This window comes from Salmo trutta, chromosome 17, assembly GCF_901001165.1.
Source record: "Salmo trutta chromosome 17, fSalTru1.1, whole genome shotgun sequence".
Taxonomy (NCBI): Eukaryota; Metazoa; Chordata; class Actinopteri; order Salmoniformes; family Salmonidae; genus Salmo; species Salmo trutta.
Genome location: NC_042973.1, coordinates 31,625,286 through 31,649,079, shown reverse-complemented (window position 1 = coordinate 31,649,079; position 23,794 = coordinate 31,625,286). Strand labels below are relative to the sequence as shown.

The 23,794-nt window shown below is 41.5% G+C and overlaps 1 protein-coding gene across 1 annotated transcript in view; it reads right to left on the bottom strand.

The window, feature by feature from the left end:
- The window catches only part of sema3d (sema domain, immunoglobulin domain (Ig), short basic domain, secreted, (semaphorin) 3D), a 68,262-nt gene that overhangs the window by 33,029 nt on the left and 11,439 nt on the right, over positions 1–23,794 (bottom strand). Inside the window, exons 2-7 of the mRNA XM_029696506.1 lie at positions 16,953–17,194; positions 8,879–9,039; positions 3,691–3,753; positions 3,444–3,563; positions 3,252–3,345; positions 2,402–2,530 (exon numbers count right to left, since the gene is read on the bottom strand). Of these exons, the coding sequence (XP_029552366.1) occupies positions 2,402–2,530; positions 3,252–3,345; positions 3,444–3,563; positions 3,691–3,753; positions 8,879–9,039; positions 16,953–17,142 (757 nt within the window). The 5' untranslated portion in view covers positions 17,143–17,194. The remainder of the gene's footprint in view (positions 1–2,401; positions 2,531–3,251; positions 3,346–3,443; positions 3,564–3,690; positions 3,754–8,878; positions 9,040–16,952; positions 17,195–23,794) is intronic.

The following is a 23,794-nucleotide window of genomic DNA, read 5'->3' as shown; positions in this document are numbered from 1 at the left end:
TGTTACAGTAACATGACATCAACCCTGGAAACTAACCGAAGCCTCTGGGTGGATTCCTTAAAATAGTCCAATGTAGGCCTGCTCACACACACACTACACATAGTCACTGTTACTGTACGTTAGGTAAAACCTCTGACACACATGTACACAGTGACATCACGCCTCCAGAGATCTCCCTCACACCCTGCCCCTGGCTCTGAAATGTGGTGAGTGTGTGTCAGGAGTTGGAAACTGGTGACATCTTTTGATCCATGACAAACGTAGACGAGAGTGATTCATAGAATAGACAGAGAGGAGTGTGTATCATAGAATAGTGCTTGTAGTGTGTGTATGTAGACCAGGGACCTGTGAACTGTGACACATTGTAAATCCCCTAGTAGGTACAGTACGTATACCCTGTACAGTAGGTGTGGTGTCTATAGTGTGGAACTTGTGTAAAAGTCATAAATGAATAACTGGACTATTTGCTTTGGGCAGGAATGCCAATAACCTCCCTCAAGCCCAAAATGAGAACACAAAGCAGCTATGTGTATCAATGGAATGGCTGGGAAGTGAAACACTCAATGACCAAACTAGCCTATGAATGAACTCACCTGCTTCAACCAATCCTTATGTACCGAGACTGAGAGGAAGGATGTATTCTAAAGAACCAGGCCAACAGTTACTGAGATATAATGTCATGCCACAATGAATGGCTCTACAAGCTGATAATTCACAGCTCTACAATATGTGTGTGTGTGTGTTTGGGTGTATGTTGTGTGTGTGCACAGCAAATTGTCCAGTGTTAATTTTTCTATGTAACATTTCTAGTGTTGATTCAGGAGTTACAATCACTCTATAAGAGTGTAAAATAACCCCCAGTGTTGGTGTTAATAGCCAGAGTTATTGTTTTACACTTTGCAGAGTAAAACAGTCCCATCAAAACTACACCCATCATTATCATATTTTCCAGCATGCTCTAGTGCAGGTCGATTTTCTTTTAAGATTTTTTAAATATCTGTGTTTTTGTATTGATTGATTGATTGATTGGTTGATAAATGTTATGCCACACAAATATAAATAACATACATTTTTCTAAACTAATCCAATCGGTTAGTTACATTTATTGCGTTAGTTACTGAAATGGTTGTTCCAGTTTAAATGGTTTAGATAGCCTTCTTATCAACTTTCCTAACCAATACAGTCATTCTGAATGCAGGTTGTGGGTGAATAAACTGTTGGATATCCTAACTCTGGCTGGATTCCAATAGGATTTACACATCACTTTGCATGCCAACTTATTGTGACTTGCAGGCCTGATGTGGCCTGTAAACCAGGAGTTTCATAACCCCACTGAGTTAGGATAAAACTAGGCCATCAAAGTAAGGCCTTGTGATGACTATTCAGTGCTTGTTTTCTCACATAAACTAAAATTGTAGTGAACAGTGTAGAATATTAGCAACCAGGAAATGAGATAGTGATATCTACATTGGCCACTTGCCCTGATATCCACTAGATAACAGAACCACAAAGTCAAAACAGCTTTTTTGACAGCAGATGCCGGCACGGTGGGAGAAATCAATAGGCGTATATCACAGCCAATCACAACACTGGCGGATAAGTAATACTGTGAAACACTATAATTTTACTATTACTGCAGATATATTATGGACATTTTCTGAAATTACAATGCAAAAATGCAAAAAAATACTATGTGTAGCAGCTTTAATTACTCGCCCCTAATATCATGCTTGGACAACCTGGGATACAAATGCTAGTTGGTGGCATTGCTATTTGGCAGTCTCGGCCACGTACATAGGCTTATGGTACGTGGCCTTCAGATTGCAGGCCTGCTTAAGGGTAGAGCAAATCAACTGGTTAGGTACGGTCTCAACAGTTATGGGCAGGAGAAAGTGTGATGGAGAAGGTGCTTTTTGTTTCCTTAATAAAGCTGCAATATGTAACTTTTTGGGCGACCTGACCAAATTCACATAGAAATTTCAGTTATAGATCTGTCTTTGTCATTGAAAGCAAGTCTAAGAAGTGGTAGATCGGTTCTATGTGCACCTTTTTCTATGCCTACAATTCTTAAGTTGAGTTTTTGCGGTTTTTACTTTTGGTTTTGTACACCAGCTTCAAATAGCTGAAAAAATATATTTTTGGTTTTGGAAAACATATTTCACAGTGGTTTAGATGGTAAAATGATTCTCTACACTATACTTGCTTATTTTGTCACATAACCTGAAATTAGTCAAACTACTAGAATTTTAGCAACCATAGCAACCATGAAATGTATTCATAGATTTCTGCATAGTGCATCTTCAATGACCTTTGAAATGTTTGAATCCTTTATGATGTAATGTTATTTGTGGATTCAAATTAAGTATTTACAATGTGTGTATGTGCGAATGTGTGTGTGTACCGTTGATCCAGTAGTCCTCCGAGATCTCAGTGCGTATATAGTGCTGGTCAGGGGGCGGGCCCAGGGAGCGGGTGAAAGTTGTGTCTTTACCCAGGAAGTCTGATGCTGTGCCCGCATACAGAAATTGATCTGCAACCAATCAGACAAAAGGAGGGTTAGCACTGGACCAACAATGATGAGGGTCAAGTAAAACTGTAAATGTGAACCTATTAGAGTAACCAGCTCAACTCAGATAAAAAGGAAGAAAGCAAACCCGAACAAAAACAATTAGTCAATCGCTCTAAAATGTGCGTCATGCTCTCAGTGATATGACATTCTTTGGCATAACCAGATTTCTGAAAGACGATTAACACGGTGCTCTGTCTGTCTATCAGACTGTCTACCTGCTGACCTTGACTTTGACCTAGACCACACACGCACACACACGCACACACACGCACACACACGCACACACACACACACACACACACACACACACACACACACACACACACACACACACACACACACACACACACACACACACACACACACACACACACACACACACACACACACACACACACACACACACACCCTGGGGATAGCAGAGAGAATCTTGAGGGAGATACTATGTGAGTCAGAGTGTTTATAGTTCCATGCCAAGTATAATTGTTTATTACATTCAGACAGAATTCTCCCTACAAAAGGGCTTTGCATTTTTATTGAAGAGGGGTTTTGAACACCAGGACATGAGAGAGAAGGTGTTAGGGCTGAATGTGGGTGTAGAATGGTGTCAGGGTGGGGCTGAGGTACTGTCAGTAGGTCTAGGTTAGTAAAAAGAGGACATTATGATGGGGCGTAGTCTGACCTGTGAGTACAGAGGTGAAAGGTTGCCTGGGGTCGTAAGGACATTTCAGCCTCCCAGACTCCACTGTACCGGACAACAACTGGAACACACCCTCCTGAAGAGAAAGAGAGAGAGAGGGAGAAATAGAGAAAGACTGTGTAAGTAAGCAGTGTGTGCTGTGTGTGTGAGTGTGTGTGTTCTCCCCGACTCTACCTCTCTGCGTCCTGAGATCTCAATGAAGGCACAAATGGGGTGGAAGGCTCCTGTCCCACAGGCGTACAGATGGGTGTGGTTATAGTTGTGTAGCACACGCACAAAATTGCCACACTCCAACTGAGAGTAAGAAGAAAGGAACCAAGAAGAGTAAGATATTTTTGGAGTGTCATTTTTTACTCAAACAGTGATTTTATTGTCAATGTGAATGAAACAAGGCTTCAGGCTTTTTCCAGATTGTACTCACATGAGCACTCTTGCCGGCCAGTTTACACATCTCAACTCTGTCTCTGGGGGCTGGCCAGCTGATCTGGGAATAGATGGACAGGGAGGTTTACATGACAGACAACACACCACAAACAATACCACTGATTCTGCATCAGAACCACACAACTCAAGACATAAGAACAAAGCATTACGCACAAAACCCTGAGAGGAAACTTATGTCAATCAGACAGGAGTCAGCCTGTCCGAACAGTGATCTTAAGGGGGGATAATGTTCTATGTCCCTTGTACTGTATGTATACTGTATGTAGCTGATGTTCATACAAGTGTTATAACTGGCTTATCTTCTTAGCATGTTCACCCCTAACCCGCTACCAAGGAGTGACATCACTGGGGTTACACAGACTCCACACATCCACCCCACACACGCATATACACGCACTTACGTCAGCGTAATAGGATTCCATAATATTTCCTTGCTCCATGGAATTCATACAAGTCTTATGATTTGACATATTGAGTACACAGTACATTACAGTACAGTATAGTATATTTCAGGTCTAGGCAAGAGAGGATTTTGTCTTGAGCTGGATTTGAGAAACCCAGTAACATAAATCCTATACCACCAATCAATCAATGCATTCGTTTCACAACGGGAGGATTGGGTCACACTTGACTTCACAATCTACAATGTACCTGGTATTCACTTAGAACTCGGCATATCATGTGGTTACTTGTTGGTCACTTTGGAATTCATTGCAATAGGTACCATTTTTGCAACAGGTACCACTTTGTCGCAGGTAAGTAAGAATTATGTTGAATTCCATTGTACCCATTGTGCAATTTCAGTGTAGTCATAGTTGTAAATATCATGTTCTTACCAGCTGAAATAGGACAGTAAGATGTGTTGCAAACTAAGGAAAATGAGACATACCTGTAAATGTGCACTCTGTGTGTTGTCTGAGTGTGTCTAATGTTCTGTCTATCTTATTACTAGATCTACACAGAGTATACCACACATCTTGACCTCAGAACAGCCTCAAATAGTCGGGGCAAGTGACATCAATACGTGATCATATCTTTTACCTGGATTCAGCTGGTCAGTCTATGTCATGGAAAGAGCATGGTGTTCTTAATGTTTTGTATACTCATATTCACACAGCTCTACCACAGAACAATCTCGACCACAGAACAATCTAGTCTAACTATCTGGCCAGCATCAGTATCAATGACCAGAAAACAACAGTTAGAGAGCAGCACTCAGACTTTCAACAACCCGATAAAGATCAAAGAAACTTGACTTGGTCTGGCGCAGGGATCAACCACAGCTGCATAAACAAACACTCACCTCAACAACAGCAAATCTACACTGAGTATGCCAAACATTAGGAGCACCTTCATAATATTTAGTTGCACCCTCCCCTTTGACCTCAGAACAGCCTAAATTCGTAGGGGCATGCAGTCTACGAGGTGTCGAAAGCATTCCTGTCACGACTTCTGCCGAAGTCGGTCCCTCTCCTTGTTCGGGCGGCGTTCGGCGGTCGACGTCACCGGCCTTCTAGCCATCGCCGATCCATTTTTCATTTTCCATTTGTTTTGTCTTTGTCTTACACACCTGGTTTCAATCCCCCAATTACTTGTTCATTATTTAACCCTCTGTTCCCCCATGTTTGTTTGTGAGTAATTGTTTGTATGTAAGACGGTCCATTATGTGGGCTCGCTTTATTATCTATTTTTGAGTAAATTACGTTTATTTATTAATATCTGCTGTCCTGCGCCTGACTGCTCTACACAAGCTACACACAGACCACATTACAATTCCACAGGGATGCTTGCCCATGTTGACTCCAAAGCTTCCCACAGTTGTGTAACGTTGGCTGGATGTCCTTTGGGTGGTGCACAATTCTTGACACACACGGGGAACTGTCGAGCGTGAAAAACCCAGCAGCATTGCAGTTTTTGACACAAACCGGTGTGCCTGACACCTACTATCATACCCCATTCAAAGGCACTTAAATCATTTGTCTGGCCCATTCACCCTCTGAATGGCACATGCACACAATCCATGTCTCAGTTGTCTCAAGTCTTAAAAATCCTTCTTTAACCTGTCTCCTTCCCTTCATCTACACTGATTGAAGTGGATTTAACAAGTGACATCAATAAGGGATCATAGTTTTCAACTGGATTCACCTGGGTAGTCTACAGTATATCATGGAAAGAGCAGGTGTTCTTAATGTTTTGGATACTGAGTATATATGTGTGTGTGTGTGTGTGTGTGTGTGTGTGTGTGTGTGTGTGTGTGTGTGTGTGTGTGTGTGTGTGTGTGTGTGTGTGTGTGTGTGTGTGTGTGTGTGTGTGTGTGTGTGTGTGTGTGTGTGTGTGTGGTCTAGGTCAAAGTCAAGGTCAGCAGGTAGACAGTCTGATAGACAGACAGAGCACCGTGTTAATTGACTGGTGCTAATTCCATCCACTCTACAAACTCTGCCCACTACTACAATGCATCACTGATTACGCTGCATTCCTCCTAGATCCACTCCACATAGCTGTCAGTAGTCATGTGGAAGATATGTAGCACAAGCACAGTCAGGTTTAAATGACTACTTCAATTTGGTATTTGGTGTTTTATTAGGATCCCATTAGCTGTTACAAAAGCAGCAGCTACTCTTCCTGGAGTCCACACAAAACATGAAACATAATACAGAATGACATAATACAGAACATTAATAGACAAGAACAGCTCAAGAACAGAACTACATAAGTTTTAAAAATGTAGCCTACATATCAATGCATAAACACAAAATATCTAGGTGAAATAGTGGAGAGGCGTTGTGCCGCGAGGTGTTGCTTTATCTGTTTTTTGAAACCAGGTTTGCTGTTTATTTGAGCAACATGAGATGGAAGGACGTTCCATGCAATAAGGGCTCTTTGTAATACTGTACGCTTTCTTGAATTTGTTCTGGATTTGGGGGTTGTGAAAAGACCCCTGGTTGCATGTCTGGTGGGATAAGTGTGTGTGTCAGAGCTGTGTGTAACTTGACTATGCAAAAGATGTGGGATTTTCAACACATTAATGTTTCTTATAAAAAGAATAAGTGATGCAGTCAGTCGCTCCTCAACTCTTAGCCAAGAGAGACTGGCATGCATAGAATTTATATCAGCCCTCTGATTACAATTAAGATAAAAACGTGGCACTCTGTTCAAACTTGCACTGCTTTTCTTTCATTATTTTTTTGTTTGTTGCATGAATACAATTGCTCACTGTTCGTTGTTGGCATTTCCTGCCTAAGTTTGCCCACGTTGCCAATGAAATAATCACTAAAATAATTGGTAACATCAAATGGTTTTGTGATGAATAAGCCATCTGATGTGGATCTGATGTGGATGATCTTGTTCCTGTAGTGTTGGTAAACACCCTGGTAGGTTGATTAGTAACCTGAACCAGATTACAGGCGCTGGTTACAGTAAGAAGCCTCCTCTTGAGTGGACAGCTTGATGAAAACCAGTCAATATACAGGTCCCCAAGAAAGTAGACCTCTCTGTTTACATCACATACACTATCAAGCATTTCACGCATATTATTTAGATACTGACTGTTAGTACTTGGTGGCCTATAGCAACATCCCAAAAGGAAAGGCTTTCGATGTGCCAAGTGAACCTGCAACCACAACACTTCAATAACACTAGGCATAAGTTCTTCTCTAAGCATTACAGGGATATGGCTCTGAATATATACATCAACTCCTCCCCATAAGCATTCCTGTCTCTTCTATAGATGTTATATCCTTGTATTGCTACTGATGTATCATCAAATGAATTATCTAAGTGAGTCTCAGAAATGGCTAATATATGAATGTTATCTGATGTTAGCAAGTTATTGATGCCATTAACCTTATTTCTAAGGATACATATATTAATTTGGGATATTTTCAGCCCATAATACTGAAAAGAGCAGACAAAGCAAGAGAAAAAAATATACATTCAGCAGTCCATTAATCAATTGGTGTGTTTGTGTGTGTGTGTGTGTGTGTGTGTGTGTGTGTGTGTCCTGTGGGGTTGAGGCTACGAACCCATAGGCTTGGCTCAGATATAATGATGGGAAACTAAATCTAGTATCTAGTAATGAGTCCTTGGAACATACATACAGTGCCTATAGAAAGTCTACACTCCTCTTGGATTTCTTCACTTTTTATGGTGTTACAAAGTGGGATTCAAATGGATTTAATTGTCATTTTTTGTCAACGATCTACACAAAATACTCTAATTTCAAAGTGGAAGAACATTTTTAACATGTTTTAAAGATGAATGAAAAATAAAACACTAACATACATTGATTAGTTAAGTATTCGCCCCCCTGAGTCAATAAGAAAAACCTTTAGCAGCGATTACAGCTGTGAGTCTTCTTGGGTAAGTCTAATAAGAGCATTGCATACGTGTATTGTGCAATGTTAGTCATTATTATTTTCAAATTTCTTTCATTTCTGTCAAGGTGTTGGGGATCATAGGTAGACAGCAATTTTCAATTATTAACTTGACCATGCTTAAAGAGATATTAAAGAGATATTCAATGTCTGATTTGTTATTGCTACCAATCTACCAATCACTGTCCATCTATGTAGTTGAATCTGTGCTTGACATTCAATACTTGACTAAGGGACATTACAGATGTTGTATGTATGGGGGATAGAGGAAGTGGTAGCCATTCCAAAATTATGTTAACCCCTTTGACATTATGGAATATTCTGTGTAGATCAATGAAAAGAAAAAAAATTAAATCTATTTAAATCCCACTTTTTAACGCAACAAAATGTGAAAAAAGTTCAAGGGGGTGTTTACTTCCAACCTATAGGCACTGTAGCTGAGCCTATTGGAGAGAGTTGGGTGATTCCCTGCGTGAGTGTGCATGTCTGAGGTGTGGCAGTTTATGTCTGCATGGGGTTATAGCTAGTCAGCTGTTAAGACTTGAGTCCTGCCCAGGGCTATCCTTCCTTCTGCTGGAGAGATATACTATACTGTCTCCTACAGGTCCAGCTCATACCCTTTTTTGCATAATCATGCCAAATTATACTGTGTTGGCTTAGATATTTTTATTTCCACATTGTCCTTTCCTGCACAATTACATTTATCTAGCTATTTGGATAAAGATTGCACCCCCTAATTCCCTGCATAATTAAAGTAAATGGTTCTCCAGAAAGGTTGCAGGTGTAGCATACCTTCCTGGGGGCTCTACTGAGTTGGTCAGGGTCCAGTAGGTAAACTGAGTCTCTGGTTCCCAGCAGCAGCCTGCCTCTCTCCTCATCCAACAACACAGAGTGGGAATGGAGACCATCAGTAGGACTCAGGAACATCGATACACTACCACTCTGGACCAGCTCTGAGAGAGAGAGAGGGAGAGAGAGAGAGTTAGGGTCAAAACACTCACAGGAATGCATGCAGACTTTCCTACACATATTCTGATGCATGGAAAAAGTTTAGTTTGGTTCATCAAGACTTCATAGAATACACTTAGCTTAATGAGCCTGGAAACTATAAGCAGTTTGGAGATGCGTTTTCTAGACAGAGACAGGTTGTGTGTTGAAACAGGTCATGGATGTCTGCGTGTCTTGGCATGAGCTGAAACTTTCTAATCACTTGTCTCACTATTCAACACCTTAACTGAACGAAGAGAGTGAAAATCCTTCTGTGCGTGCATGCGTGTGTGTGTGTGTGTGTGTGTGTGTGTGTGTGTGTGTGTGTGTGTGTGTGTGTGTGTGTGTGTGTGTGTGTGTGTGTGTGAGAGAGAGAGAGAGAGAGAGAGAGTTGCTGTCATTGCTCATCACCTCTCCTACACACACAGAGACTTTAGAATGCAGACTGACAGAAAGAGAAGCTAATGCATAGGCACGCTACACTCACATTACAATAAGGGCATAATGAGATATTACAGTGGGTTTTATCTTCAGACAGTGACAGTGTTAAAGACGCCAGGATAATCTGATCTCGACCCACAGTGTTACTGACTGGCTGTAGATGGAGATGGAAATGAGGAAGAGTGGGTTTGTCCTCAGTCGCCGCCATACCTGCATCATTATCAATAACCCACCATCACCATTGTAACAGATCCCTTTCACCCCAACATATCCATACCTATACATCATCCATCACCATCTTCACTAAATCTCCAGATGGTTAAACCTGACCATTAAACTGATGTCACATGTCTGTCAAGACTAGGTTTAGATTAGACCCTGATCAAAGTTACAGTTCCAGGGGGGAAGCCTTCTGAATAGCTCCCATACATACATATATTAAACCATGCACATCAATGCCTGCCCCCCACCCCTGAATATATCCTGCTCATCCATGAATACTTTCTTCTAGATTGAGAGCGGAGCTTCAGAGACAGACCAGTGAGAGGTATGTATGCATGTCTTCACCATATCCATTCACCTGTCTCTAACCTATCTAATCTCCCCATAGGTCAAATGCAGTTAGAAACATGATGTTATTGTCACGCCCTGACCATAGAGAGCCCTTGGTTCTCTATGGTGTTGTAGGTCAGGGTGTGACTAGGGGGTGTTCTAGTCTTTTCATCTCTATGTTGGTGCTCTTGGTATGGTTCCCAATTAGAGGCAGCTGATGTTTGTTGTCTCTAATTGGGGATCATACTTAAGGAGTCCCTGTTCCCACCTGCTTTGTGGGATATTGTTTTGTGTATGTGCATGTAGCACCACTACCTGCATCCGCCAAGTTCGTTAGACTTGGACCAGATGGTGAAGCATGATTCATCTCTCCAGAGAACGCATTTCCACTGCTCAAGAGTCCAACGGCGGAGAGGTTTACACTCCAGCCGACGCTTGGCATTGCGCATCTTGATCTTAGGCTTCTGTGCAGCTGCTCGGCCATGGAAACCCATTTCATGAAGCTGTCAACGTTGCTTCCAGAGGCAGTTTGGAACTCGGTAGTGAGTGTTGCAACCAAGGATTTTTACACACTACGCGCTTCAGCCAGAGGCAGTTTGGAACTTGGTAGTGAGTGTTGCAACTGAGGATTTTTATACTCTACGCACAGCAGCACGTGTGGCCTACCATTACTTGGCTGAGCTGTTGTTGCTCCTAGATGTTTCCACTTGACAATAACAGCACATACAGTTGACCGGGGCAGCTCTAGTTGGGCAGAAATTTGACAAACTGACTTGTTGGAAAGGTGGCATCCTATGACGGTGTCACGTTGAAAGTCACTGAGCTCTTCAGTAAGACCATTCCACTGCCAATATTTATCTATGGAGATTGCATGGCTGTGTGCTCAATTGTATAAACCTGACAGCAACGGGTATGGCTGAAATAGCCGGATATACTAATTTGAAGGGGTGTCCACATACTTTGTATGTTACGTTTGGTATGGTACGGGGCAGCAGGTAGCCTAATGGTAACCGAAAGGTTGCTAGATTGAATCCCCGAGCTGACAAGGTAAAAATCTGCTGTTCTGCCCCTGAGCAAGGCAGTAAGGCAACCCACTGTTCCTAGGCCGTCATTGAAAATAAGAATTTGTTCTTAACTGACTTGCCTAGTTAAAAAAAAAATATTTGTGGATGTATATTATCCATTTTGTATGACGCAGTATGTTATGAAATTGCAATATGTATGATATGTTAGAGTTAAGGGTTAGGGGAAGAGTTAGCTAACATGCTTAGTAGTTGCAAAGTAGCTAAAATGTAGTAAGTAGTTGCAAAGTTGTTAAAATGCTGAAGTTGTCCGTGATGAGATTCGAACACGCAACCTTTGGGTTGTTAGACGTTCATGTTATACACCCACCCACCCAACCATCCTCCTTTTCTTTTTGCCTTAATGTCTTATGTAACCTTCTGTCTTTTGTAACCATACCAAATGTAACATATCATACTCATTTTAGTCTCGTCAATGAGACCAGGCTGCATGAAATCATACTTGGGAGGAAAGTACTTTTCTTGTTCAGGGTAATTGCTCTGGGTGAGTTTTCCCAAAACCACTGTAGCTAATATGGTACTTTACTTCACTTGACAACCCAGACTCAAGCACACACACACACACCTTCCCTCACCCCAAACTCCCCAAATTGAGGTGATGTTGACTTTATGTTTCTATGCTGGATGAATGAAGGCTGGTGACTCCAGAGATCTGGGTGTGTGAGGGGGTCACTCTGAGAGGTTTGACACTGTGATTAGCCTGAGGGTGTGAAGGCTTTGTGAGGTTACTCACTACCAATATTTGAACTTTTAGACCCCTCCCTTGCCCCCTAGTACCTCTTCTTACACACACACACATCACCCCCACGCACTCACCTTTCTCTCTCGCTCTCTCTCGCTCTCTCTCGTTCTCTTTCGTTCTCTCTCTTACCCACACACACGCACCCGCACATACACGCAGAGCCACTATGCCCTTTCCACACTAAATCTACAGAGAGCTTAGCCGTGCTAGCCCTTGGTAACTCTGTAATTTGCTCGGTAAACACACAGCACTAGGATCCCAGGGATAGGCCCAGCTTAGCCTCACTGTTAGCACTTAGCTTAGCGCTGAGCTCCAGCCATGACACCCCCCCTTTCTCCACAGTCTCTCCACAGGCACCGTTCAGCAAACCCTGATCCCCATGGAGTTCTACTGGTTTATTTGAGTTAGATAGCATTTCACATTGGCTAGTGGCTAGCATCAGGCCTTAAGATAACCCTACTGACGGACTGTCTGAGTGCATGTGTAGCGTGTGGCAGCTACAGCGCCACAGCCCAGGGCGTGTTCCCTATATGGTGACTAAGAGGCTTCCTCTCCTCCCCACCCTATTCTCTGAGGATGGGAATCAACAGTGACAGAGAAATATGTTTCTGCGTATGATATACAGATGAATATCCTGCAGGGAAATAAATTATAGTTTTTATCTCAAGTTTATCAGATAACAGAGTTCAAACACTGAGATCTTCAGTCAAACTTAATCAGTGTCATGTAAAACAGAATGAGGATTGTTTTCAGATTGGAATGTCATAACTATATAGGGTTGGAGGGTTAACACTCCCGCGATACTGTATAGGAACATTGTGTAATATCACAGAGCTATCGACCTGAATCAGCTTGGAAAAATGTAAGACATGGAAGTGTTCCCCTGGCAAAGAGAGATGGAGAACATGGATTTACAGTTACATATAATTCAGGGCTATAAAGTAAACTGCTTGTCTGGATCTGGATCAGCATGTGGGTTATGGAACAATTGATTTACATGAGTTTAAAGTGGGAGGGGAGGACCAGTCAGATTAACTCTGTAGAATATATGCCTGTACTATTATCATAAGACAAAATGCAGGGTTTCAAAAACTCCTTCCATACTGTGGCCATACATGTTATGGATTGATCCACCAAGACCCTGAGAGAGGTTTCAGACTAGAGCTAGGGCTGGTATATCAGTGAATCTTGAATTTTGTTCAAAACAACACAGTACTATGTTGTTGATTGTTCTCCCTTTTGAAAAATTCTGAACGCTTTCACCTCTGAAGGAATCAAAGGACAAATGTTGTCTGATGGTTACTGAGAGGAAAGTTCACTGCGAATACGCTTTCTGAACTCCTGTTCATTCAGCCAGGGATGACGTGTGTATTTGAAGTGTGCGATCATAAAGAGATGATGTTGTTTGAAACATGTGGTCAATCAGGGATGAAGATGTTTTGGAGGAGTTTGTTCAATCGGAGATGATTGACTTCAGTAGAGTTTGTTCAATCGGAGATGATTGACTTCAGTAGAGTTTGACTTTGCCAACTGTATTTTCAGAGGGGATGATGTTATTTTTTAAGTGTGATTTCAGTCAGGGACAATTTTGCTTGGATGGATTTCATAATACACTCTCAGAGCCTAATCTGACAACATTCTGAATATTTCAGTTTTGCTGAGATCTAAGGCTCAAGTATTCAACTGGCATGAAACAAGGCAATTTGCAGAGCTGAACCTGCATATTTCTACAGGACAAATTGCTAAATAAATAGTGTTTCAGGAAGTTATTATTTCTACCACTACTTATGTACTACAATGTATTTATGTTGTAAAATAACAACATGTAAATGAGCTTCTATTTTCAGCAATGCTGGGTCTGTAGGAGACTTGGCCAGTGAAGAAGGTTGGGGTTAGGGGGTGAGAGTTCAAGGTTGCAATTGGGATGTGGGGGTTTGTATCTGGGTTACAGTAGTGCAGGGGTTGGCAAAAACCGGCCTGTAATATATATATTTTTTCCCCCACAAAGTTTTTAGTAAAAAATGTTTTTGGGTCAAGAACTACTGTAAAATCACCAGGAATTCAGCAAAAAATGTGTTCCCAAGTATTCCCTCAAAAAAAGAGACGTGACTGTGTCTCAATGCAAACAAGGTTTCAAACGATTGTTTGTTTTAAATACAATCTATGTTTGGGCTTAGTTGTGATCAATTTGCAGTATAGAAATGTGTATTATTATTTTCCGACCATTCACTCCAACAAAAATTGTCCCGTGGCCTCATGTAGTTGCCTACCCCTGGAGTACCTGGAGTACTGAATGTGAACTAGTGACTGGTGACTTTATGTTGGGGTGAGGGTTTACAAGTTAATAGTTAGATCACATCTAGTTGCCTACCCCTGGAGTACTGAATGTGAACTAGTGACTGGTGACTTTATGTTGGGGTGAGGGTTTACAAGTTAATAGTTAGATCACATCTAGTTGCCTACCCCTGGAGTACTGAATGTGAACTAGTGACTGGTGACTTTATGTTGGGGTGAGGGTTTACAAGTTAATAGTTAGATCACATCTAGTTGCCTACCCCTGGAGTACTGAATGTGAACTAGTGACTGGTGACTTTATGTTGGGGTGAGGGTTTACAAGTTAATAGTTAGATCAGGGTTTGGTGGTCAGGGTTGAAGTAGGGGTTTTGGGGGTTACAGTCAGAGTAAAGCTTGTAATGAGGTTCTTATGGGTGGTTAGTGTGTTTGCGTTATTGTAGTGTTTGTGTTAGAGTTTGAGTCATTTTTTGCTACGGGGTAGAATGGGTTTTTAAGGAGCTATAGCTTCACCTGTAGGGCTTAAAAACAAACACAGCCTCTAGTTTACCCAACCCTAAACACACGGACACACACAGAGGACCACAGCTACCACACAGCCAGACCCATTGTGGTCCTGTATTGCTCAGTCAGTAGAGAAATGCCAGGATGCCAGGATACCAGGATGCCAGGATTGTGTATTTGATTCCTGGGGCCACCCATTCGTAAAATGTATGCACGCATAAAAATGATTTTGGGGATAAAAGCGTCTGCTAAATTGCATAACAACAAAATATTTAAGTGCCTTTGAACGAGGTATGGTAGTAGGTGCCAGGCGCACCGGTTTGTGTCAAGAACTGTAACGTATCTGGGTTTTTCACGCTGAACAGTTTTCTGTGTGTATCAAGAATAGTCCACCACCCAAAGGACATCCAGCCAACTTGATACAAATTTGGGAAGCATTGGAGTCAACATGGGCCAGCATCCCTGTGGAATGCTTACGACACATTGTGGAGTCCCTTCCCAGACGAATTCAGGCAGTTCTGAGAGGCAAAAAAAGGGTGTGGGGGGGGGGGGGTTGCAACTCATTATTAGGAAGGTGTTCCTAATGTTTGGCATACTCAGTGTATATTTATGTATGACAGACTGAGCTACATACTTTACATACCATACTCATTGTGTATTTCTGTATAAATATAGAACTATATAAAGCGCATGTGTATTTAAAACAAATGAAATGTTTGCCTATCCATCATCACCACTATAAATGCTTCATAGATTTAACATGGTAACAGGGTGCAAAATAGATGTTCCTTACTGTAGAGACTAAAGCCAATGTAGAGGCTGAAAAGACTACAGTTATTGTAGTTTTACAGCCTGACAAATACAACCCAACCCTACGCTCTCCCTTTAGTACCTACAGTACGGACCACCCCACATAGCTCTCTCTGTTTTCAAGCGATCTTTCACACCTCATATCTTTTAACACAGCGGCCAAGTGATTGTTTATTGGTGTGTGTATTGGTACGTGTGTGTGTTCTGATAACAGTTGTGGGTCGTTCCACGAAATGATTACCTTTTGCGTTTTAAGTAGAAATTGTGCACAAATGTTGCATTTTAAAAGCCTGTTATATTGAATGAAGTGTCCTTTAATATAGACCATATGGAAAATTGTGCCAGCATGCAGCATTTTGACATGTACTCTCTGTGTATCCTCTGTGACTTCTAGGAAGATTTTAACCCACTTAACAGCAACATTTCTCCAGGTTTTCACCATCATGTTAAAGCCCTTATTTTGTTGCTTTGACAAAGTAATTTCTAAAGATTTTTAATGTCAACCCTGTTACATGAACTGAACTCTCATTTTACTATGGTGAAACTATTTTACATCTAATAGTCAAATCATAGTGTAAAAGCAGGTGAGCTGGTTTTACTCTTTTTGGCAATTTTCTGGTGTTTTGTGGTGGTGAGTGGGTTGAGCATGACATGCCAACTCTGTTACCCATAGATAGACAGGCTAGACATTTTTTCACAATTCAACATTTTTCGTGAAGCTTGCATTCAATTACCCCTTCCTGTTGCACAGAACAAGCTTCCAATCCCTCTGTTACAAAGGCATCTACGGCTGATTTAAGACGAAATCGTCAACACTGTTACGGTCAACTCTGTTGCGGTCAACCCTGTTACTTTATTTGGCACTTAATAGGCAGTTACTTTATTATTTTATTTTTTACCAAGTTACACTAGGCAAAATTGGTGTTGGACCCTTCAAACTCACATGAGCTGAAAAGAAAAGTGAAGAAATCTAAAAGTAAAATGATCAAAAAGAGAGAGACAGAAGTCAGAACAATCAGCTGGACAGTGCGCCAGAGAACGGCTCATTAACAGATAATTCAACATTGCTACTGATGAAAATACTGCAGGTAGCTATCATAGAGCAACAGTTAAAGTAACTGGCATGATGATGGAGAAAACACTGTTGTGTATTTTGCACTTTATGCATATATTAGGTTCCATCTCTGTTGTAGATATCATTTTCTCTCTTTGTAGATGTGGCAGTCAGTTCTTGCTCAGAGCATGTTGCCAAAAACCCGTGCCAACTTAAAGTTAGGCCGTTGTTTCTCAAAATATTGGTTCAGAACCTACTGGTGGGTCATAGCTAGTTCATCCTCCTAGCTAAAGCATCTTTTAAAACTAGTATAATAATTTAATCTGGTTAAGTCATATACTAAACATGATTATTTAATTTGTCCTAAGCCATATAACATTCATCCATCAGTGCATCTCTTACCTTTGTAGGTAAGTTGGACTCTGGGGACACTCTGTTTGACACTTTCTCCAGAGGGCAGGAGGACCAGCAGTACCATCCCCAGAAGCAGCAGCCCTGGGTGGGCTAGAGACAGCCTAATCCTCCACTGACCTCCAGTAAAGCTCCAGGACAGTCTCTCAACAGGCTCACACTCAGTCCCTCCAGTCTCCATGATGCGAAAGTGAAGGTTTTCTTCTCTGTTCCACTACTGTTTCTCAACAGTCCTGAAAGAAGGAGGAGAGCAATTTCAAGGAGTTTGGGAGTTAACCAAGGTAAGTCGGCTTTCTTCTCTGTCTCTTCTCTTCTCTCTCTCTCTCTCCCTCCCTCTCCCTCTCTCTTCCTCTCTCTTCCTCTCTCTCCCTGCATGAGTGTGTCTGTCTGTTCTCTGTGTGCGTGTGTCTGTATTTGTGTGTGTGTGAGTATTCAGCTGTTTCTCCATGGTACCGTACAGGCATGTGTGTTCTCAGTACCAGGCCAACATCAGCTGTTGCCTTTTCCTACCTCTCCTTTTGTGTCCTAAATCTGTTTGCGCAAAACAGAAGGTCAGGCAAACAAAAACAGCCACCATCTTTCACATATAGATCCTTCTTTCTAAGGTCTCTTTCTCCTCCCTTCTCTCCCTCTATCTTTCTTTATCTGTCTCTCTCTTTCTCATTGCATTCTGTACCTAAATGACTAAATTATTCTGGCCCATGGTTACTGCATTAGGCTGATGATCCAGTGTCAAATGTTCCTTTATGTTGTGATATAATTGTTCTAGGATCTGCATATTTCTTCACGCTGCACAAGAGAGGTGTCAAGACCAAGTTTAGACCAATAATACAGGACAGGATGGATAGAGAGTACAGCAAAGTGTTTAGGGGCAGCCTTAAGTCTGTGAGTGGACACAGACTTAATAGTTATTGTTAAGTCTGTAGAAGGTCAGAGGTGACACTAGGGGTGAGACTAAGGGAAAGGCCTGTATGTAGGGCTGAGTAACCAATAACAATGCAGTTTCCTGAACTCTCAGAAAATCTGTTATTTCCTTGCAGTGATACATCCTAACACATTTCACCTATCTCATCTAGTTAATGATTAACTATCCAATCACAAATGGATGCTTCAGAATGCAGATCCTCCCCCTCTCCCCCTCTCTCCCTCCCTCTTTCCCTTCATCCCTCTTCTCCCTCCATCTCTCACTCTACCTCCCACACAGATAAGATACATCAACCTGTCAAGGTTTAACATAAATAATGTCAGACTAAATTCATGAATCTGATTAATTCTACATAGACACATTTTTCAAACTATGCAACAGCAAAAAGGAGCGAGAGAGAGAGACAGAGATAGAGAGAGAGAGCGATAGAGATAGATAGAGAGAGCAAGAGAGACAGAGGGTAGTAGAGAGAGAGACAAGAAAGAGAAATAAAGAGAGAAAAAAGTGAGAGGGGGGAGTGAGAGAGAGAAATAGAGAGGGAGAGATAGAGAGACAGAGAGGAAGAGAGAAAGAGAGAGAGCGAAGGAGATGGAGAAAGAGAGAGAGAAAGAGTGAGAGAAAAAAAAGAGAGACTGAGGGAGAGGGAGAGGGAGAAAAAGAGAGAGAGAAAGTGAGAGAGAGCAAGAGAAAGCGAGAGTGATAGAGAGAGAGAGAAGAGAGGGAGAGAGAGGGAAACAGGGAAAGAGACAGCCCAACCAACCAGCACATGTCCTCTATGCTTATTATTATTGTTCAATATATGGTTATTTTAACCCCTGATTATTGTTGCTACTGTTGTTCCATTGACAATATTGATTATTATTATTTTAATTATGTTAATATTGTAAATCTCCAAAGTAAGCTTTGGCAATATGTACATTGTTATGTCATGCCAATAAAGCAAACTGAATTGAATTGAGAGAGCGAGAGCGAAAGAGCGAAAGAGAGAGAGATAAAGAAAATTAGATAGAGGAAGAGAAAAAGAGAGCAAGAGACAGTGAGAGCAAGAGAGAGAGAGAAAGAGAGAGAAATTACTGTACGACAGACCACGTATTCACCCTGCCCACTAGAGGTCGCCCGATTAATCGGAATGGCCGATTAATTAGGGCCGATTTCAAGTTTTCATAACAATCGGAAATCGGTATTTTTGGACACCGATTTGGCCTGATTTTTACCTTGTCAGCTCGGGGATTCAATCTTGCAACCTTACGGTTAACTAGTCCAACGCTCTAACCACCTGCTTTACATTGCACTCCACGAGGAGCCTGCCTGTTACGCGAATGCAGTAAGAAGCTAAGGTAAGTTGCTAGCTAGCATTAAACTTATCTTATAAAAAACAATCAATCAATCATAATCACTAGTTAACTACACATGGTTGATGATATTACTAGTTTATCTAGCCTGTCCTGCGTTGCATATAATCGCTTAGGTACACGTTGCTCCAACCATAAACATCAATGCCTTTCTTAAAATCAATACACAAGTATATATTGTTAAACCTGCATATTTAGTTAATATTGCCTGCTAACATGAATTTCTTTTAACTAGGGAAAATGTGTCACTTCTCTTGCAACAGAGTCAGGGTATATGCAGCAGTTTGGGCCGCCTGGCTCGTTGCGAACTGTGAAGACTATTTCTTCCTAACAAAGACAGCCAACTTTGCCCAACGGGGGATGATTTAAAAGGGCATTTGCGAAAAAAGCACAATCATTGCACGACTGTACCTAACTATAAACATCAATGCCTTTCTTAAAATCAATACACAGAAGTACATATTTTTAAACCTGCATATTTAGCTAAAAGAAATCCAGGTTAGCAGGCAATATTAACCAGGTGAAATTGTGTCATTTCTCTTGCGTTCATTGCACGCAGAGTCAGGGTATATGCAACATTTTGGGCCGCCTGGCTCATTGCGAACTAATTTGCCAGAATTTTACGTAATTATGACATAACTTTGAAGGTTGTGCAATGTAACAGGAAGGTTTAGACTTAGGGATGCCACCCGTTAGATAAAATACGGAACGGTTCCGTATTTCACTGAAAGGAAAAACCTTTTGTTTTCGAGATGATAGTTTCCGGATTCGACCATGTTAATGACCAAAGGCTCGTATTACTGTGTGTTATTATGTTATAATTAAGTCTATGATTTGATAGAGCAGTCTGACTGAGCGGTGGTAGGCAGCAACAGGCTCGTAACCATTCATTCAAACAGCACTTTCGCGCGTTTTGCAAGCAGCTCTTCGCTGTGCTTCAAGCATTGCGCTGTTTATGACTTCAAGCCTATCAAGTCCCAAGATTAGGGTGGTGTAACCGATGTGAAATGGCTAGCTAGTTAGCGGGTGCGCGCTAATAGCGATTCAAACGTCACTCGCTCTGAGACTTGGAGTAGTTGTTCCCCTTGTTCCCCATGGGTAACGCTGCTTCGAGGGTGGCTGTTGTCGTTGTGTTCCTGGTTCGAGCCCAGGTAGGAGCGAGGAGAGGGACGGAAGCTATACTGTTACACTGGCAATAATAAAGTGCCTATAAGAACATCCAATAGTCAAAGGTATATGAAATACAAATCGTATAGAGAGAAATAGTCCTATAATTCCTATAATAACTCCAACCTAAAACTTCTTACCTGGGAATATTGAAGACTCATGTTAAAAGGAACCACCAGCTTTCATATGTTCTCATGTTCTGAGCAAGGAACTGAAACGTTAGCTTTCTTACATGGCACATATTGCACTTTTACTTTCTTCTCCAACACTTTGTTTTTGCATTATTTAAACCAAATTGATCATGTTTCATTATTTATTTGAGGCTAAATTGATTTTATTGATGCATTATATTAAGTTAACATAAGTTTTCATTCAGTATTGTTGTAATTGTCATTATTACAAATAAAGAAAGAAAGAATTGGCCGATTAATCGGTAACGGCTTTTTTGGTCCTCCAATAATCGGTATCGGCGTTGAAAAATCATAATCGGTCGACCTCTACTGCCCCCCCTAATTGACAAACAAACAAACCAAAACAAAGGCAAAGTCTTCTCATGCTTTGTTGGCGTTCGACTCAATTTGGCATGAGGGTCAGCTATACACATTGATGGAAAGTGCTGTTGGGGGAAAACATACAACATTATAAAATCCATGTACACAAACAACCAACAGCACCCAGCCTCACCCTACTAGAATCTGAAGTCAAATGTCTGCTGATGATCTGGTGCTTCTGTCCCCAACCAAGGAGGGCCTACAGCAGCATCTAAATCTTCTGCACAGATTCTGTCAGACCTGAGCCCTGACAGTAAATCTCAGTAAGACAAAAATATGGTGTCCCAAAAAAGGTCCAGTTGCCAGGTCCACGAATACAAATTTCATCTAGACACCGTTGCCCTAGAGCACACAAAAAATGATACATACCTCAGCCTAAACATCAGCGCCACAGGTAACTTCAACAAAGCTGTGAACGATCTAAGAGACAAGGCAAGAAGGGCCTTCTATGCCATCAAAAGGAACATAAAATGTGACACCAATTAGGATCTGGCTAAAAATACTTGAATCAGTTATAGAACCCATTGCCCTTTATGGTTGTGAGGTCTGGGGCTGCTCACCAACCAAGAATTCACAAAATGGGACAAACACCAAATTGTGACTCTGCATGCAGAATTCTGCAAAAATATCCTCAGTTTGCAAGGTAGAACACCAAATAATCCATGCAGAGCAGAATTAGGCCGATGCCCGCTAATTATCAAAATCCAGAAAATAGCCATTCAATTCTACAACCTCCTAAAAGGATGTGATTCCCAAACCTTCCATAACAAAGCCATCACCTACAGAGAAATACACCTGGACAAGAGTCCCCTAAGCAAGCTGGTCCTGGGGCTCTGTTCACAAACACAAACAGACCCCACAGAGCCCCAGGACAGCAACACAATTAGACCAAAACAAATCATGAGAAAACCAAAAGATAATTACTTGACTAAGAATTCACAACAAAAAAACAGAGCAAACTAGAATGCTTTTTGACCCTAAACACACACCCACAATTCAGGAAATCTTTTACTATGTACAGACTCAGTGAGCATAGCCTTGCTATTGAGAAAGGCCACCGAAGGCAGACCTGGCTCCCAAGAGAAGACAGGCTATGTGCTCACTGCCCACAAAATGAGGTGGAAACTGAGCTGCACTTCCTAACCTCCTGCCAAATGTATAACCATATTAGAGACACATGTTTCCCTCAGATTCCACAGACCCACAAAGAATTTGAAAACAAATTCAATTTTGATTAACTCCTATATCTATTGGGTGAAATACCACAGTGTGCAATCACAACAGCAAGATTTGTGACCTGTTTCCACAAGAAAAGGGCAACCAGTGAAGAACAAACACCATTGTAAATAGAACCCATATTTATTTTTATCTATTTTCCCTTTTGTACTTTAACTATTTGCACATCATTACAACACTGTCTATAGACATAATATGACATTTGAAATGTTTTTATTCTTTTGGAACTTTTGTGAGTGTAATGATTACCGTTACTTTTTTAATTTTTTTTTCACTTTTATGATCTATTTCACTTTCTTTGGCAATGTAAACATGTGTTTCCCATGCCAATAAAGCGCCTTAAATTGAAATGGAATTTAGAGAAAGAGAGAGACAGGGAGAAAGAGAGAGCGAAAGAGAGATCGAGAGACAGAGCTATGTGGAATTTATCCTTGTATTGTCAGAGATACACCATATCACTCTTGTTTAAACAAAATGGAATCCGAGCTGAGAGGCAGTAATTCATCCACAACACACACCCATCTCCCTACAGCTCTATATACTGAAGGGGATAAGGGATTGATAGAAATGACTGGTGTTTACTTGGACCGACCGCCTCAGTCCCTTTGGGCTTCTGTGCTACAAAGTACAGGTAAAAAGCTTGATATGATGGAAAATGTATCAGGGTGTGTGCTTTTGTGTGTGTGTGTGTGTGTGTGTGAGTGAGTGAGTGAGTGAGTGAGTGAGTGAGTGAGTGAGTGAGTGAGTGAGTGAGTGAGTGAGTGAGTGAGTGAGTGAGTGAGTGAGTGAGTGAGTGAGTGAGATAGTGGTCTTTCTCCTTCACATCAGGGGGTGGTGAGTAAAAAAAAGTATTTGATCCCCTGCTGATTTTGTACTTTTGCCCACTGGCAAAGAAATGATCAGCCTATAATTTCAATGGTAGGTTTATTTGAACAGTGAGAGACAGAATAACAACAAAAACAATTTAAAAAAAGCATGTCAAAAATGTTATAAATTGATTTACATTTTAATGAGGGAAATAAGTATTTGACCCCCTCTCAATCAGAAAGATTTCTGGCTCCCAGGTATCTTTTATTCAGGTAACGAGCTGAGATTAGGAGCACACTCTTAAAGGGAGTGCTCCTAATCTCAGCTTGTTACCTGTATAAAAGACACCTGTCCACAAAAGCAATCAATCAATCAGATTCCAAACTCTCCACCATGTCCAAGACCAAAGAGCTCTCCAAGGATGTCAGGGACAAGATTGTAGACCTACACAAGGCTGTAATGGGCTACAAGACCATCGCCAAGCAGCTTGGTGAGAAGGTGACAACAGTTGCAAAGGGAAGAAACACAAAAGAAGTGTCAATATCCCTCGGCCTGGGGCTCCATGTGTAACCGATGTAAAATGGCTAGTTAGTTAGCGGTGGTGCGCGCTAATAGCGTTTCAATCGGTGACGTCACTCGCTCTGAGACTTGAAGTAGGGTTTCCCCTTGCGTTGCAAGGGCCGCGGCTTTTGTGGCGCGATGGGTAACGATGCTTCGTGTGGTGTCAGTTGTTGATGTGTGCAAGGGTCCCTGGTTCGAGCCCGGGTTGGGGCGAAGAGAGGGACGGAACCTACG